Here is a 15,605-nt window from a genome sequence, read left to right as displayed (position 1 = left end):
GACAACTGTTGACATAGGTCTTAAAAACATGAAACTGTACCTTGAAAATGGCCACATAGGTCTTAAAAAACATGAAACTCCTTGAGAATGCTCGTAAAGATGATGGCCAAGCGAGAGAGAGAGAGTCGTTGGCTAGTGAGGGAAACAGGGTTGAGGCAGGGTTGAGGCTATCTGCAACGGTTCTCCCTAAATATCTCACCCTATATCACTTTTTTGCGTCACATCGTCAACATTTTGTCCCCTATTTTTTCATCTCTCGCAGTGGTTTCTTTTTAAATCTCTCTGTACCCCATTACAACAATAAAATATCATTTTCTATACCTACTTTTTATCAATACTAATTTTTTATCTATTAATAATTACTAGCGTACCCACAACTACAGTACCAAATAATGTTAGAGTGGATGGCAGTGCCACACAAGGAACAGAGAGAGAGAAGCGGTCCACTGGGCTGGAGGCCTTGTAGAGGGCAGCGCTGAGCGTGTGAGGGAGCTTCTGTAGCCGGCACGCGAGGGGAGATGCAAGGGGAGGAGGGGGAGCTCGCGAGTTAGTCTGAGGAGGCAAAGCGTGGCACAAAGGAGATGATGACGGGGCTGAACACGAGGAAGACGAGAGAAGATGACGAGAGGCCAGGTTCAGGTACGTTCTCTCATAGAGCACGACATGTGGCGCGTTCACTCCTTTCTCTTCAGCTTAGAACTTCGAAGGAAGGAGAATAGCACATGCTCATCTTTGAGATGAAAGGTTCGGCGCTTGTGACGTCTTGCGTCACCCAGACGAGGATACAATCGCTGCTTGGGCTCGTCTTATCTGCAATGTTTAGAGTGGAGATAGAGGATTTGTTTGGGCTCGTCTGATCTCATCTCCTCTCCTCCCAATAATTAATGATTTCCCTCTTTTTTAGGAAAAAATAACAATAAAACGCAAGAAAAACGGGATTCGCCGTCGTCAAGCAGGAGAGCACACCAGAAGAAGACGGCATCAGCGGCCGCAGACTTCCAACATCTCCTGAGACGCCTTCCTCCTCCTCAACCCCTCCCACAGCGCAGCGTCCCCACGAACAAGGAATCGGTGGAGTCCAAACCCCGGCCCGTCTCTCTGCTTGCGAGGGGAGCCCGTGCGTCATGGACACGGAGCCGCTGCTGCCGACGCACCTCCTCCACCCGCTGCCGGAGCACTCGGAGGTGTCCCACTTCTCCTCACCGCCCTCCCCCGCCTGCCCATCCCCGGCCTCCTTCTACAAGGACCGCATCATCTTCGGCGCACACCCGCCGCCGCCGCCGCCCCCTCCGCCTCCGCCGCCGCGCTCGCACCGCGCCCACCACCGCCACAGCTCCGTCGACGGCCTCCACGACCTTGACCTGCCCTCCGGCTCCTCGTCCATGCCCTCGCCGCCGTCGGACCCGGAGGACCCTTCCGCCGGCGGCGGCGCGCCCTCCCTCCTCGAATTCATCGCTGGCGCCCGCACCAACCTCCACCGCTCCCGCACCGCCCCGGCCATGGCGCCGCTCAGCGCCGTGGCGCTCGCGGCCGCCGCGGCGGCCGGGGACCAGACTCCGGCGCCGCCCAAGCGCCCCTCCATCGTGCTGCACGCCTTCCTCTTCCTGCTCGCCTACCTCGCCCTCGGCGTCACCTTCTACGCCGCCGCGCCCGCCAACTTCACCTCCTCGGCGGGGCCCACGCACCCCGTCGCCGACGCGCTCTACTTCTGCATCGTCACGCTCTGCACCATCGGGTACGGGGACATCACGCCAGCGACGCCCGCCGCCAAGCTCTTCTCCATATCCTTCGTCCTCGTCGGCTTCGGCTTCGTTGACATCCTCCTCTCCGGGATGGTCTCCTATGTGCTCGATCTGCAGGAGCACCTCCTCATCACCGCGCTCAATAACCCAACCTCTGCGCGCAAGCACCGCCACAACTACATCTTTGACATCAAGAAGGGCAGGATGCGCATCCGTATGAAGGTGGCGCTCGCGCTGGGCGTCGTGGCTGTCTGCGTCGGTGTCGGGGCTGCAGTTCTCAGGAAGGTGGAGAGCCTTGGGTGGCTCGACGCCGTCTATCTTGCAGTGATGTCGGTGACCACAGTCGGTTATGGGGATCAGGCGTTCCAGACACTAGCTGGGCGGCTTTTTGCATCCGCTTGGCTGCTCGTGTCCACCCTGGCTGTGGCAAGGGCATTCCTCTACTTGGCAGAGATGAGGATTGACAAGAGGCACCGAGCCATGGCTAACTGGGTGCTGTCGAGGGACATGACCGTGTCTGAATTTCTTGCTGCAGACATAGACAACAATGGATATGTCACGTAAGTCCATGACTTCACATTTTCCTGCTTGCATTTACTACCTATAGCAAGATTATGTCCAAATGATTTCCTAATTTTGCCGAGGACACATCAATCATCCATTCATATACCATGCAAATGGGTGGTTTTAAGTTGATTATCCTCCAGAGAGGTTTTAAGTTGATTTCCTATTTCAAGATCACTTTTTAGACATTATGGAACTAATCGGGCAAAGTAAATATTTTGAACTCTCAGGGCTTGTTCGTTTTGGAGTGGATTGAGGGGGATTGGAGGGGATTAAATCCCCTCCTATACAAATTGTATAGGAGGGGATTTAATCCCCTCCAATCCCCCTCAATCCACTCAAAACGAACAAGCCCTCAAGCTGCAGATGCACTTAGAGCCAGCTAGGCACTAGCCAACAATCATATAGCACTAGCATTGGTTGTTCACTAGGTTGTTTATTTTTTTTTTGTTCTGTTGTTATTGGTCTCAAGATTCATTGTTCAATTATTTGATTGCAACTGACCTAAGAATTGATGGAGATTCCGTAAATGCTAATTTATGTGGCAACTATACAAGGGGCCTTTGCTTCCTAAACCAAGTTATTGATTTACAAGATTAAATTATAATGGAGTTTCACAAAGGAATATGAGCAATATTACTGCTAGTATGCACCCTGTTCTCTATTTCTTTGCCTTCCCTTCCTTTCTAGTTGGCTTGTGATATTCATGTTTCAAATATTCTACCTCTCTTGCTTCTTTTGATTTGCATTTATGAATTCGTGATGTGCCTGATCTTACATATTGGATTATTGGATAGTACCTCCTATCAGGGCATGTATAACAAGATGTGTAAACATGGCCACCTGAACAGAGAGAATGCTGCTGCATCATTAAGCACCATCCACCGGCATAAAAGTTAATTCTTTCAATACAAATGGGTGCTTAAAGAGTTTGATTAATATGCATCACCACTTGCATTTAGCAGTATTTAGGCCGCGTTTGGGAACCGACACATTTTTGAAATCTGGATAATGCACACTATCCAAGAAAAACCAATGTAAAGTTGATAATGTAGATTCTTTCTAGCAGCACATTATCTGATACACAGAAAGCAAAACGTTTGGATCAATATCCGATACAATTTATCTGATCACCAGAAACTCTAGTTAACCAAACACGGCCTTAAGCAGCATATAGCAATATAGCATGCCCATAAAGGAAATGTGGAAGCTTTGCTGATATTAGGATGATGCAGAATGCTCAGCTATTTCAATTTTCATTCAGCATGGTATGTCAACCCTGGTAGTAGAATAATCTGTAAAACATATACATAGGGGCAATACAAATGGTAGATCAGCTCATTGATTTTGCCAGCTTGTATGGCAGTCTTCTAAATTTTGTGGTTGGTGCTTGTATTTAGTTTTCAGATTTTATATGCTGTACTTTTAATTTTTCCATTTCTCCCCTGGACCACTTATGAAATTGTCTTCAAACTTTTTTTTTCCTATTATGATCTCCACCCCTCTGTTCTGCTACTGACCCACTATCATAATTCTATTAGTTATGCGAAGCCACACCAGAGACACTTTTTCAGCTATACCATATATTCATCGTCAGAAAAATAACCATAATGACTATCGTTCTGTAATAGCAAGGATTCTTGATATCTTTTTTTGAACATGATTTATTTATTTCTGCCCAGAGTGCAGATTCCACCCTTCTGCAGAAAAAGGTAATAATTTCTGAATTGACTGACATGTAAAAAATCATTGCTTATGCTACTCAGGAAATCAGAATTTGTTGTTTATAAGCTCAAGGAGATGGGGAAGATTTCTGAAAAAGATATCATGATGATCTGCGACCAATTCCAGAGGCTGGACACAGGGAGCTGTGGGAAGATTAGGCTTTCAGATCTTCTGGAGAGCCATCACTTGGTTCCAGAAGCCAGGGACAAGAAAAAGGGGAAGAAATCTTAACAGGGGTGTCATAGGATGTACACAGAAATTGTAGAACAGTGTTAAAATTTTGGGACTAGAAAATACACCAAATCAGCAAGGGTGGGACATGAGGCATTCTTCTACGCGGAAACAGTAGGATAGTTCCGTAGTAGTTGTGGCCCAGGTATGATGCTACCTAGAAATGGTGGAATGACCATTGCTGCTAGGAGGCGGCTGTAAATATGAACAATTATAGAGGATGATTTATTCAGATTCTTTTTTTAGGGGGTGTTTGAATGCACTATAGCTAATAGTTAGTTGGCTAAAAATTTGCTAGTGAAATTAGCTAGCTAACTATTAACTAATTTGCTAAAAATAGATATCTTCAACTAATTTTAGCAATTAACTATTAGTTTTAATGCATTCAAATTCAAATACCCCTAAAGAATATGCATGGTGGTTGAAGTGGATTGAAATGTATTTTAGGGATTGGAAGGAAAATTAGTTCATATTACACTTCAATACACTTTATACCACTTCAATCCACTTCAATTTAAGATTACCCAAACAAGCCCTAAAGAATATGCATGGTGGTTGGTGGGGGATTATTGGATTAGGCTGCTCACATTATGGCCTGTTCGGTTAGTGTTGTATTTATAGGTGACAATGAGCTTTAAATTTTACACTATATAATTTAAAGATTGGATCGAATTAAGATCATACCTTATTTCTATACATTTTTAAACTAAAATTTATTTAGGTTATACTATTTTGTGAAGAAGCATTTTGATCGTGATCTATTATCTTCTCTAGGTGGATTGGAGGAGATTAAATCACTTTCTAGTCGAAATTGAATATTTGAAATTGAATATAAAGAGATTTAAATCTCTCAATCCATTTCGAATTTAGATGCAACTGAACAAGGCCTTATGTGGAGCATTTCTGATCATTTTTAAGAATATATATTTCTGGGCTTTAGGCCACAGTTGACCAGCATGGAACGAGCCCAGCCGCGGACGCTGTGGCTTCCATACAGTTCACGTTGGTGAGGCAGAATCGACGGGCCCCTTTTGGTTTACATGTCTACATTGCATACCACAAATTTTAATCATGTGATGACGACGTTCCCTGACTCATGATAGCAAGGCAACATCGGCTGTTGTTATGAAAAAGAAAAATCTTTGTTCGGTGATGCTGACTGATCAAAGCCGCAGCGGCTGACCATTTCGTTTTCTGGATTTATACTATTCTTTTATATATATATATATATATATATATATATATATATATATATATATATATATATATATATATATATATATATATATAGTATATCTATTAAGAGCCCTGGGCTCTCCTAATTAGAGAAAGCCCTAGCCACCCTACTCAGTTGACCGACTAGGCGACTTGACCCCACGTCGCGCCCTCGCCCACGACCGTCCCACCACACGACCCTCAAACCCTCTCATCTCATCCCCACCCACGCACAAAAACCTAACCGCGCCCAACATTGCCATCTCCGTGCACCCCCCCACCGCCGCCTCATCCTCCCATCGCCATCCACCTAGATCCTCCCATCACCTCCTCCTCGTAGGGCACCCATAGGTAGTTCACGGAGCACGGCCGGCGAGCGTCGAGGCAGAGCCACGACTTACCCTTGCCGCTCCAGTGAAGGAGGTTGATATGGCCCTAATGGAGACCCCGACATCGGCCCTCGACGTTGTCGCCGCCGAGCCCGTGCTGGTTCCACCAGTGGTCCACCACCCAGATGTGGCCTGCAAAGACGAGCAGGAACGGCGGCAGCGAGGCGAGGTGGTAGATCCAGCACCGCTTTGGCACGACCATCCATTCCTCCACCCAGAGCGTGTACCCAGGCCTGCCTCTCCTCGAGGAACGCTGTCGAGGTCGTCCGGCTGGAGCAGAAGGCAGCGTCGCTCGGCAAGCTGGTCGAGGAGCAGTGCGAGAGCATAGACAATCTCAAGTCCAAGGCTAGTGCTGATCTCCTTCCCCGATTTATGAACTGCATTGAATCGCGTGCGAGTTTCATTTGTTGATAATTTATTCATGGTGGTAACTAGTGTTGGAAAATGAAAGTTTACCCCACCTTTTCTGCAGCCTCTACGGACCAAAGGATGAATCTGCGACGCGGAGAAACAGTTACTGCAGGCCACATTAATGTATTGTGATACCTTTTATTGTTTTCTTTGCTATTTGGATTGGACGTTAGTCTTACCCTTTCTATTATTCTATTGTCTAGAAAACTTACAAGCAAATATAAGGTGGTGAAAATGTCTGCTACTTTACAAGGTAGAAATCCATCCATATTGTTTAGTTCACCAAACTGTGCTTCGAACTACAGTTGACTCCGACAGAAGATTATTATAGATCCTAAACGGACTAATTGCTCATGAGGAGTTTCAGCACTGGACTGCAAAGAATACAGAGCAGGTCGCACAGATGGTGTGGTGATTAATGAATGTATATTATATGGTTGAGCTTATATTTTAGCATATTGTGCACTAAACAAGTTCTTTATATAATCATTGTGATTTACGCATTTTTAAAATAAATTTATAACACTTCTTGTTGCGTTTTACTTTCAGTAAAAAGCTCAGGCGCCTCCAATTTGCATTCACGATCATAAATTATGGACTAGCTTGTTAAGAACTGTGCAAGTTCTATAATTGCCATCTATGTTATTCATGCACATATGCTTTAAGTTGGTGATGATTTGATAGTACCATAATTCAAAATAGGTGGAAAGCTCATTTAATTTGAGATAAGATCATGCCACTGGGTTTTTATATGTTAGCATGTTTAATTTGGTTGTTTTTATACTTGACCCATACATCTTATATGTTGATAACTCGACGGAACTAGAACAGACAGACTTGTTTGGTTCAATTTTGAAGTTGTAGATTCCTTGAAAAAAGAACAATAGATGATACTATTCTCTCGAATATAGGCTTTTATATTGTGGTCATGTTTTCATTTTCTAGATTCAAGATTGCTCTTTCTTGCTTTGTTTCTATACTAACATCTCACTACTTTGGATGACTCGTCCCCCCTACCTCTGACATCTATGTTAAATTGTTAATGTATGGTTTCTATGCATGGTCACTTGAGTTCTAGAGAAGCTAATTACAATCTTGGCACTATCGTTTTCAAATTTTAGAAAAAAACAATTTAACTTTTTAATGATTGACCCATTGAGTTTTTTATACTTGCAATATTATTATACTTTAGCAGTCCTACAAAACACATTTATACCTACCATTGCACGATTTATGACTATCATTGGAGTACTATTTATGCACACCATTGCACTGTTTATGACTAGCTCCAATTTTTATTCTCTATGGGGCTTCTAGGATACATCTTCTCCAAGAAAAGGCTTTTCAAAACTCTTAGAATGTATTCCAAGAGCAGTGCACATATTCAGAAGCTAATTATGTAATTTCTTATATGTTGCTTTGAGGCAAATTGAACAGGGATTTGTTTGGCTTCCAAATGGTTTGTTGGTCCTAAAATAGTCAGAATCACATGACATCTGTGCTATAGGTAATCTGATCTTCTAACTCAAGTTTGCATTCAATTTAGACTTTAGGTTATGTTAGTCATAACAAACTTGAAAAGACATATTAACAAGGAAAGATCATATTAACAGTTCATGTTACATTTGCAGATATGGACCTCGGTGGTTTTCTCCACATTAGGAAAGCTGGAAGAGCCTTTTGAACTCAGTTTTTTTGCTAACAGTGGTGTTATGGTGAAACAGAGTTTTGTGTGTATGTACCAACAGCTAAAATGTAAACACGACATTATCATAGTTGAGTACAGAAATAATTATCTCTTATATCTTATTGCAAAATCTGAAACAGTTCTCTTGTAGATGGTTAGCTTGCATTTTACGCTACAATTACCTCAGATCACTTGTTGTATCTTACACCAATTTACGAAATTTCTTGATGTGTTTTATGACAACCTCATGCGCTGAGAGATACATTCGGTCTACATTCGTTATTATGAAACAGATGGACGATTTACGTTAAAATTTATACTCATTTACGTTGTTTTGGTTCACGATTTACGCTGAAATCCATTCGAGCCAGAACCCGCGCTCAATCGGCCGCACGCGATTTTCACGCTGTAATTCAGGCCTCATTTGCTGTTACGTAATAGGTATACGATTTACGCTAAATTATGTACTCATTTACGCTGTTTTAGCTCACGTTTTACGCTAAAATCTATTTGAGCGCCGTAATTTCGGGACCCATTTACGGTTACGAAACAGATATACGATTTACGCTAAATTTCGTACTCATTTACGCTATTTTGGTTCATGTTTTACGCTAAAATCTGTCCAAGTCAGAACCCGATCTCGATGGGACGCGCGAGATTTTTACGCCGTAATTTTCGGGCCGCATTCGCCGTTTCAAAACAGATCTACGATTTACGCTAAAATTCGTAATTATTTACGCTGTTTTTGTTCATGTTTTACGCTAAAATCTGTCCAAGTCAGAACCCGTGTCCGATGGGACGCACGATGGTACGGAACGTGGCTATACCTGACTGGGGCTTCCTGATACTAATGGAAGCCCAGGGCTTCCATTACCATCGCCCTATATATATATATATATATATATATATATATATCTACTATCCTATATGACCCTAACGAGGGCGTCCACACAGCTTCACTGTGCCCCCGCTCTCCGCCATCAGCGCCCCACGGTCTCCCGCAGCCCCGTCACCTTCCTCCCCACCCCACCCCGGCAATTTCGCCCCGGCCGCAGATCCCGCCATGCCAGCGCGCACCCCAGGCCCCTCCTACGCCCCTCCCCCGAAACCCTCGCCCCTCAATCCCCGACGGCATGGTTTTGCAGCCATCACGCCCCCACAATCCCTAGCGGCGGTTGATGCTCCCTCCTGTCTTATGCTGCTGCCTGGCGGTGGTTGAGCTCGATGGCTGGTCACCGGTGCCCGTGGCGACGAGCTCGACAGCCGGACTGCTAGCACCCTTCGCGTCGTGCGTCCAACACGGATCCAGGATCTGGCAACCTCTTCACCCCCTGCTTGTGCCCTACCACACTCCACAGATTCGTCGCGGGCCCATGCCTGCCGCCCTCCCCTCGTCGGCGGCTCGGCTCCAATCCACGACGGTCGACAGCGGCTCCACCTCCAGCTTCCACCGCCAGTTCGCCATAGTGCTGCGCCGGCCTCCCCTCCCTGGTCTAAGGCTGCCACCCCGTCGCTAGAACACTGAAGCCCTAGATGAGATATCGTTTCTCTTTCAGATTTCAAAAAACTGAAGTGCTAGAGTGATGAGTTCCTGCTTGCATCAGCCTCGTTTCTCTTTTAGCATCAGCCTCGAGGACCTAGGCCAGGAGCGCGACGTTGGGGAGGAGCGCGAGTTCCTGCTTGCCACCACAGCCATGATGCACGGCGAGCTAGCGAGGTTGGGCACGCCCAGGAGTAGGCTGAGGAATGGGCGCCGATGCAGGCTACAGTTCGCCGCCAACAAGGCTGAGTAGCTGTCGATGTTGGCGGGCCACGCTTGCCTCCACGGGAGGAAACACTACTCTAGCTCGTTGTTCGTGCTGGAGGCTCATGACGAGTCGTCCACCACCACATCGTCATCCTTGGAAGAGATGGAGCACGCGGAGCCCTGCTCCGCGACCTTAGGTTCGTCCTGCTCGCTTTCTCAGTTCAACTAAGTTGCTGCACGTCACTGCGTGCTAGACTAGCATTTGCTTTCAGTTCCAGAGTGCAGGCATGTCGTAGCCTTCATCCCTTTGCGCGAGATGAGAAGGTGGCCTTCCTCTTCCTCTTTAACTCTGACATTGTCGACACGTCATGCTGTGCAAATATTGAAGCTGAAATTTACTGAACAATTTTCCTGTGGTAGAGATTTTAGACCTTATGCCTAATTGCGTGCAAAAAACCGAGCGCAAGCATCACAAGTTTGTATTTTCATTGTTGTTCAACTGATCCCCGATTAATTGTAGTAACCCTGATCTAATGAAATCCATTTACCATTCAACTAAGGCGGGACAAGTAGTGGACTAGCAGTGGCAGTATGTGATGTCACTTTATTATTTTCTCAACGAATGTCCACACTTGTATCATCCAACCTATTGATATTTTTTTAATTTCAGAAACATGTGGTCATGGCCAACTCCGATGCTACCAAGCTGCAGTTGAGCCCCAATGTGTAATGTAGTGCTATACCAGGGCGATGATGCTACATCGTATTTGGAAATTCCATACCATTGAGAACAAAGGCACATGCGTGTCTGCAAGCTTATTTAATCATCCTTTCTTTGTGTTTGCGGTTGTGCCTTATATGGTGAATTGAGCAGCAACATATCAAGGGAAATTCTGGTTTCTCTGATTGAACAAATGAAATGATGAGCCCTATTTCTTCGATATACTCAGAGATGCTTAATCAGGTAATTTGTGTTTGATGCATACTATATTTCAGTGCCTATGATGAATGAACTTTGCAGTGCACAACTACTACGCTCTACTGTCGTCTGAGATGGTACATGGTATATTATATTCTGCTTGCTGCTAAACTATAATTGCATTGGTGCATGTCAATGGTGGATAACTTCAGTTCTTTGGAAACCCGAAAAAAATCCACCTTAAGTTCTTGTTCTTGTTTATCACCAAGTGATAATGCTTGCCTGTTTGTGGGGTCTCTATCACTATCTTGCAACTGTTGCCTGTTACTTCGGCTGGTGTGAATTACTATTGCTTTCTTGGGGTTATTATGTTCGGTTGGCAAAGGCAACGCCATGATACGTGATGTAGAGTTGTAGACACGTTTTTGTATTGCCTCTATGATGCACGAACTTTTTCGTCATTCTTTCAGTTATCTGCACCGCCACTGGTGTCCTCATTGCAACACTTGGAGATTTCTCCTTTGACCTATATGGATACTGCATGGCTCTAACATCAGTATTTTTGGTGGGGGCAATCCTGTTTTGAGATTACCAGCAAACACAAGCAAATATTATTATTTCTGTCTTTCTTGCTCACTGTGAAATGTTTACAGAACTTTGGTGTGATTGCGAGATAGCCAGATAGTGGTCTTTGTAAGTATTCTTTACTACAACCTTCATATATACTTTGGTTCACAAATATCTATTGAGCATATTGTGGTTACAGTTACCTTTTAGGTTTATTGTGTCCTTTGATTTGGTACTTTGCCCCACTACTATCCTATATGAGCCTAACGAGGGCGTCCACACAGAATGGCCCCTCCTACCGCTTGGAAGTAGGGATCTCACAAGAACATGGGTAGGTGGGTGGATCTTTTTGCCTGCAACTGCAGGCAAGATTGCCACTTAAGGCTCTGCTCGTGTTGTTGCTTACTGAACTTTCGGCCGAGCAAAGGCTTCCTAGCGGCTATAATAAACCAATAACCGATAAGGGATTTCTAGCCAACGATACGCCATTCTAGCAACCTTTAATTTGCCATGTGGAAAACCTCATGATCGGAGTCTATTTTGGTGGTAGCAGTAGCAGAGAACCAATAGAGCTGGAAGTGTGCAGTTCAGATAAAGGGGACCGACCAAGAGGCAACGTGCTATGCATTATTGATCTACATATCTATCATCATGACAAGAAAGAGTAACCCAATAGTAAAAAAAAGTTTCTCGGTTGTAGCTATTAGTATTTAGTAGCATTATATTTCGACTGCAGATAGTTGTGATGAACTGTGGATCTATATAGCAAGAAAAAATGGGACTCTACTGTATATTTCATTTTAATTCTAACAGACAATAGATTCGAGGTACTTTGATAATTTGATTTAGCGATGATTTGCTTTTATTCCTTCGATCGGCTGCTTTACCATTTTATTACCTCACCTCACTCTGTCATGTAGCTAAAAATGGGAACTAACTGATATGATGATTTCTGATGGCTTAAGCAGGATGAAGTTTGTTGCTGCCTACCTACATGTTGCCCTCGCTGGGAACCCAGTCCCTCCGGTAAGAAATCATCATCATTTTGGAGTTGGGTAATTTCATTTATCTGTCATTCCAATGGATAACTCTTTTTACTATTAACTCTGCTTTGCTTTATGGAAAAGACTCGATTATGACAATAGCATTATCTGCTTCTTTTCTTTTTTATGTTTAACTAGAATTTAGCACAAGTGGTTTGATTTGCATTGGTAGTGTATTCATCACAATAGTGTTCTTGTACTTAGTGATTTAGGTAGTGTTTGGTTCCGGAGCTGATAGTCGCCTAGAGGGGGGGGTGAATAGGGCGAAACTGAAATTTACAAAAATAATCACAACTACAAGCCGGGGTTAGCGTTAGTAATAATAAATGAGTCCGCAAGAGAGGGCGCAAAACAAATCGCAAGCAAATAAGGAGCGTGACACGTGGATTTGTTTTACCGAGGTTCGGTTCTTGCAAACCTACTCCCCGTTGAGGAGGCCACAAAGGCCGGGTCTCTTTCAACCCTTCCCTCTCTCAAACGGTCCCTCGGACCGAGTGAGCTTTCCTTCCTCTCAATCAACCGGGAACAAAACTTCCCCGCAAGGGCCACCACACAATCGGTGCCTCTTGCCTTGGTTACAATTGAGTGTTGATCACAAGAGCGAAAGAGAAAGAAAGAATGCGATCCAAGCGCAAGAGCTCAAAAGAACACGGCAAATCACTCTCTCTAGTCACTAGGGTTTTGTGTGGAATTGGAGAGGATTTGATCTCTTTGAATGTGTCTAGAATTGAATGCCTAGCTCTTGTAAGTGGTTGAGAAGTGGAAAACTTGGATGGCAATGAATGTGGGGTGGTTGGGGTATTTATAGCCCCAACCACCAAACGTGACCGTTGGCTGGAGGCGTCTGCTCGATGGCGCACCGGACAGTCCGGTGCACACCGGACATGTCCGGGCCCCTGCCACGTCATCAGTGCCGTTGGAATCTGACCGTTGGAGTTCTGACTTGTGGGCCACCCTTGATGTCCGGTGGCGCACCGGACAGCTCCTGTTCATTGTCCGGTGCGCCAGTATGGGCAAACCTGACGTCTGCGCGCGCTGCGGCGCATTTAATGCCTCTGCAGGTAGCCGTTGGCGCGGGATAGCCGTTGTGCTGGAGTCACACCGGACAGTCCGGTGCACACCGGACATGTCCGGTGAATTATAGCGGACGAGCCGTTGGCTTTTCCCGAAGATGAAGAGTTCCTGAGGCCGCTTCTCCATGGCGCACCGGACACTGTCCGGTGTACACCGGACAGTCCGGTGAATTATAGCGCGAGAGCCCCTGGAAATTCCCGAAGGTGGCGAGTTCGAGCTGGAGTCCCCTGGTGCACCGGACACTGTCCGGTGGTGCACCGGACACTGTCCGGTGGCACACCGGACAGTCCGGTGCGCCCAGACCAGAGGGCCTACTGTTGGCTCTTTGCCCTTTTGTTGAACCCAACACTTGGTCATTTTATTGGCTATGTTGTGAGCCTTTGACACCTGTATAACTTATACACTAGAACAAACTAGTTAGTCCAAAGATTTGTGTTGGGCAATTCAACCACCAAAATTATATAGGAACAAGGTGTAAGCCTAATTCCCTTTCAATCTCCCCCTTTTTGGTGATTGATGCCAACACAAACCAAAGCAAATATAGAAGTGCATAATTGAACTAGTTTGCATAAAATAAGTGCAAAGGTTGCTTGGAATTTAGCCAATATAACTACTTACAAGATATGCAAGGAATGTTTCTTTCTTATATAACATTTTGGACCACGTTTGCACCACTTGTTTTGTTTTTGCAAAACCTTTTTGTAAATCCATTTCATAGATCTTTTGCAAATAGTCAAGGTAAATAAATAAGAGTTTGCAAAAGCATTTTCAAGATTTGAAATTTCCTCCCCCTGTTTCAAATGCTTTTCCTTTGACTAAACAAAACTCCCCCTAAAAGAGATCCACCTCTTAGTGTTCAAGAGGGTTTTGATATACCATTTTTGAAATACTACTTTCTCCCCCTTTTGAACATAATAGGATACCAAATGATAAAAGACTTTTGGAAAGCACTAAGTTTTTGAAATTGGTGGTGGTGGTGCGGTCCTTTTGCTTTGGGCTCATTTCTCCCCCTTTTTGGCATGAATCGCCAAAAACGGAATCATTAGAGCCCTTTAAGTGCAATCTTCCCCTTTGGTCATAAATAAGTGAGTTAAGATTATACCAAAGACGAAGTCCTTTTGCGTTTGAGCTTTTACTCTCTCCCCCAAGGATGAAGTCCTTTTCCTTGATGCTCATTTCTCCCCTGAAGAAGAGAGAGTTGCTCGGAGTGGTGGCGAAGTATGAGTTACGGAGTGGAAGCCTTTGTCTTCGCCGAAGACTCCAATTCCCTTTCAATATATCTATGACTTGGTTTGAAATAAACTTGAAAGCTCATTAGTCATAGCATATAAAGGAGATATGATTAAAGGTATTCAAAGGAGCTATGTGTGCAAGCTTAGCAAAAGAAATTTCTAGAATCAAGAATATTGAGCTCATGCCTAAGTCTGGTAAAAGATTGTTCATCAAGTGGCTTGGTGAAGATATCGGCTAATTGATCTTTAGTATTAATGTAAGAAATCTCGATATCCCCCTTTTGTTGGTGATCCCTAAGAAAATGATACCGAATGGCTATGTGCTTAGTGCGGCTATGCTCGACGGGATTGTCGGCCATTTTGATTGCACTCTCATTATCACATAGCAAAGGGACTTTGGTTAATTTGTAACCGTAGTCCCGCAGGGTTTGCCTCATCCAAAGCAATTGCGCGCAACAATGTCCTGCGGCAATGTATTCGGCTTCGGCGGTGGAAAGAGCGACCGAATTTTGCTTCTTTGAAGCCCAAGACACCAAGGATCTTCCCAAGAACTGGCAAGTCCCCGATGTGCTCTTCCTATTGATTTTGCACCCCGCCCAATCGGCATCCGAATAACCAATTAAATCAAATGTGGATCCCCTAGGGTACCAAAGCCCAAACTTAGGTGTGTAAGCCAAATATCTCAAGATTCGTTTTACGGCCGTAAGGTGTGATTCCTTAGGGTCGGATTGGAATCTTGCACACATGCAAACGGAAAGCATAATGTCCGGTCGAGATGCACATAAATAAAGCAAAGAACCAATCATCGACCGGTATACCTTTTGATCCACGGACTTACCTCCCGTGTCGAGGTCGAGATGCCCATTAGTTCCCATGGGTGTCTTGATGGGTTTGGCATCCTTCATCCCAAATTTAGCAAGAATGTCTTGAGTGTACTTCGTTTGGCTAATGAAGGTGCCCTCTCGGAGTTGCTTGACTTGGAATCCTAGAAAATACTTCAACTCCCCCATCATCGACATCTCGAATTTCTGTGTCATGATCCTACTAAACTCTTCACAT

General features: G+C 44.8%; 1 protein-coding gene across 1 annotated transcript; it reads left to right on the top strand.

Moving 5' to 3' along the window:
• The first annotated feature begins 514 nt into the window (after window positions 1-514).
• On the top strand, window positions 515-4,507 carry LOC103647353 (two pore potassium channel c). The gene is made up of 3 exons (XM_008671895.4): window positions 515-639; window positions 905-2,302; window positions 4,073-4,507. Exons 2-3 carry the CDS (start codon window positions 1,125-1,127, stop codon window positions 4,260-4,262), a joined length of 1,368 nt encoding a protein of 455 aa, XP_008670117.1. The 5' UTR covers window positions 515-639; window positions 905-1,124; the 3' UTR covers window positions 4,263-4,507.
• The last annotated feature ends 11,098 nt before the right edge of the window (window positions 4,508-15,605 follow it).

The sequence above is a fragment of the Zea mays genome, chromosome 2 (genome assembly GCF_902167145.1).
Source record: "Zea mays cultivar B73 chromosome 2, Zm-B73-REFERENCE-NAM-5.0, whole genome shotgun sequence".
NCBI lineage: Eukaryota > Viridiplantae > Streptophyta > Magnoliopsida > Poales > Poaceae > Zea > Zea mays.
This window is presented reverse-complemented; position numbering and strand designations above follow the sequence as displayed.